The following is a 1,788-nucleotide window of genomic DNA, read 5'->3' on the forward strand; positions in this document are numbered from 1 at the left end:
GGCGGGGTTGGGGGTCTGTGGGCGTCTTGTAATGCCCTTTCACAAAGAGCTGCTCCAGGCGAGCGAGTGCCGGCCGGGACGGTGCTCTTGGCGGGCAAAAGCTCAGCCTTGCTGTTGACTCCAGCAGGATTTCTGATCTCACGGAGGATCGCCCCACTCTTGATCCTCAGACAGCTCCGTGTCCAGGCACTTGCTGTTCAGAACTGTCTCAGTGAGGGGCAGAAGGGACGCAAAAGGGATGGCATCTCGACAGTTCACTGAGCGAGCTGAAGAACGCTCGATGCGTAAAATAATTTCTGATGAAACTGCAGACAAAAGGGTCTGATTATTTTTCCACTCGGTAGGAATTTTTAATTTTTTAATAATTGCACAGATGGAGAACTGGGTAGCTCTATCTCATCTTGCAGAAGCGATGTTGTACAATTCCTTCTGTAATAACTTACAACGACCCCAACAAGTCTGCCTTCAGGAAAACCAGAGATGCAGCGTGACAGCAGGCGCTGTAAATAGTCCTGAAAACAACTACATGCTTACCTTCCAAGCAAAAGAGCCCCATTTTTTAAGTCTGAACCTTACGCTATCGGAATAGTGCAGTATTAGTTAACATTAAAATATTGAAAGAATATTCCAGCAGTGTTCCTGCTGAAAACAACTTCCTCGTTCAGGGAATTGGACAAAATCCTAAGACAATCCATGTTCCAGAGTGTTTTTAATATGGATCGCTTGATATTTGCACAACAAAAAAAAAGAAGTCATGGGACTGAAATTAAAAATTGCCTAGTTCTTGTGACTGCAAGATTGGGAGAAAACACTTCTCATCCTGGTCGTTCCGTAGCTCCCGGTTAGAGGATTCCTCGCCATTGCGTCGACAGCAGCCGTCTAGAGACACAGACCAGGACTGACCAGAGCCCCGTGGGGCGAGTCCTGCTCTCTGTGACACTCTGCTTTGCTCTCTGAACAAATCCCCCTACCATTTTCCCCAAAGCTCATTAAGTGAGACTGGAGAATTAACTTTTTAGCCAGCTGCTGAACTTTTTGTATTTATAAACACTTGAGTCTTTTGCTTATCTAAGGGAAAATGTGTATAGTTTGGAGATGTGCACTTCCCTGCCAATGCGCAATGAGTGGTTCTACACTTCGGAGCAAAAAAAAAGCCCGAGGTTTCCTGTCACAGCTGAGTGTCGATGCCAAGGGCAAAGGTTTCTTGCCTCGCTAATCTACATCTTAACTCCTGCACTTAATGGGAAGGTGCCACACGCAGGCAGGCAGGGGAGAAGCTGGCTGCAAGGACAAGCTCCTGCGCTGCTGCGAATGTTGTGTTCTAAAAGCCTTTTTAATGTAATATTTGAGGTTATGATAGAATCCAGGAGGGCCCAAGTAAAACCCTCAAAGGAAATGAGTCCTGCCCTCGCTGCCTCGTGAAAAGAGGGCTTGTGCGAGGATAGCGCACGTCCCGGCGGGGTCCCTGGGGGCTGGGTTGGGAAGGTGCGGGGTGTCTGTACCCTTTGCTTTAGCCTGACCTTTGTTTCTGGAGCTGGTTGGATGGCATCTGGAATGTGGACCCTATCTGGGAGCAGGGGCCGCTCCCGGTGCATGGTCTATTCGGTTTTCACACGTCTGAGTCGACGACCCATAATTGATGCAGGAAGGGCCGCTGGCCGGCGCCAGGGTGGGTTCCGGGGGCTGTGGCGGGACGGGCTCCGGGCTGACCCCTCTCCCTCTGCCCCTGCCTAGGTGCTGCGGGTGCTGTGGCCTGTGAGTGCTCCCAGCGTCCTGGCGTCCGGCTGA

At 50.5% G+C, this 1,788-nt stretch overlaps 1 protein-coding gene across 1 annotated transcript in view; it reads left to right on the forward strand.

The window, feature by feature from the left end:
* Window positions 1–1,788, forward strand: part of LOC104273243 (suppressor of tumorigenicity 7 protein-like) — a gene marked incomplete at its 5' end in the record, with an annotated part of 17,983 nt that extends 16,195 nt beyond the window's left edge. The window contains one exon of the mRNA XM_009868499.1: window positions 1,735–1,788. Within this exon, the coding sequence (XP_009866801.1) occupies window positions 1,735–1,788 (54 nt within the window). The remainder of the gene's footprint in view (window positions 1–1,734) is intronic.

The sequence above is a fragment of the Apaloderma vittatum genome, unplaced genomic scaffold (genome assembly GCF_000703405.1).
Source record: "Apaloderma vittatum isolate BGI_N311 unplaced genomic scaffold, ASM70340v1 scaffold32514, whole genome shotgun sequence".
In the NCBI taxonomy this organism is placed as follows: domain Eukaryota; kingdom Metazoa; phylum Chordata; class Aves; order Trogoniformes; family Trogonidae; genus Apaloderma; species Apaloderma vittatum.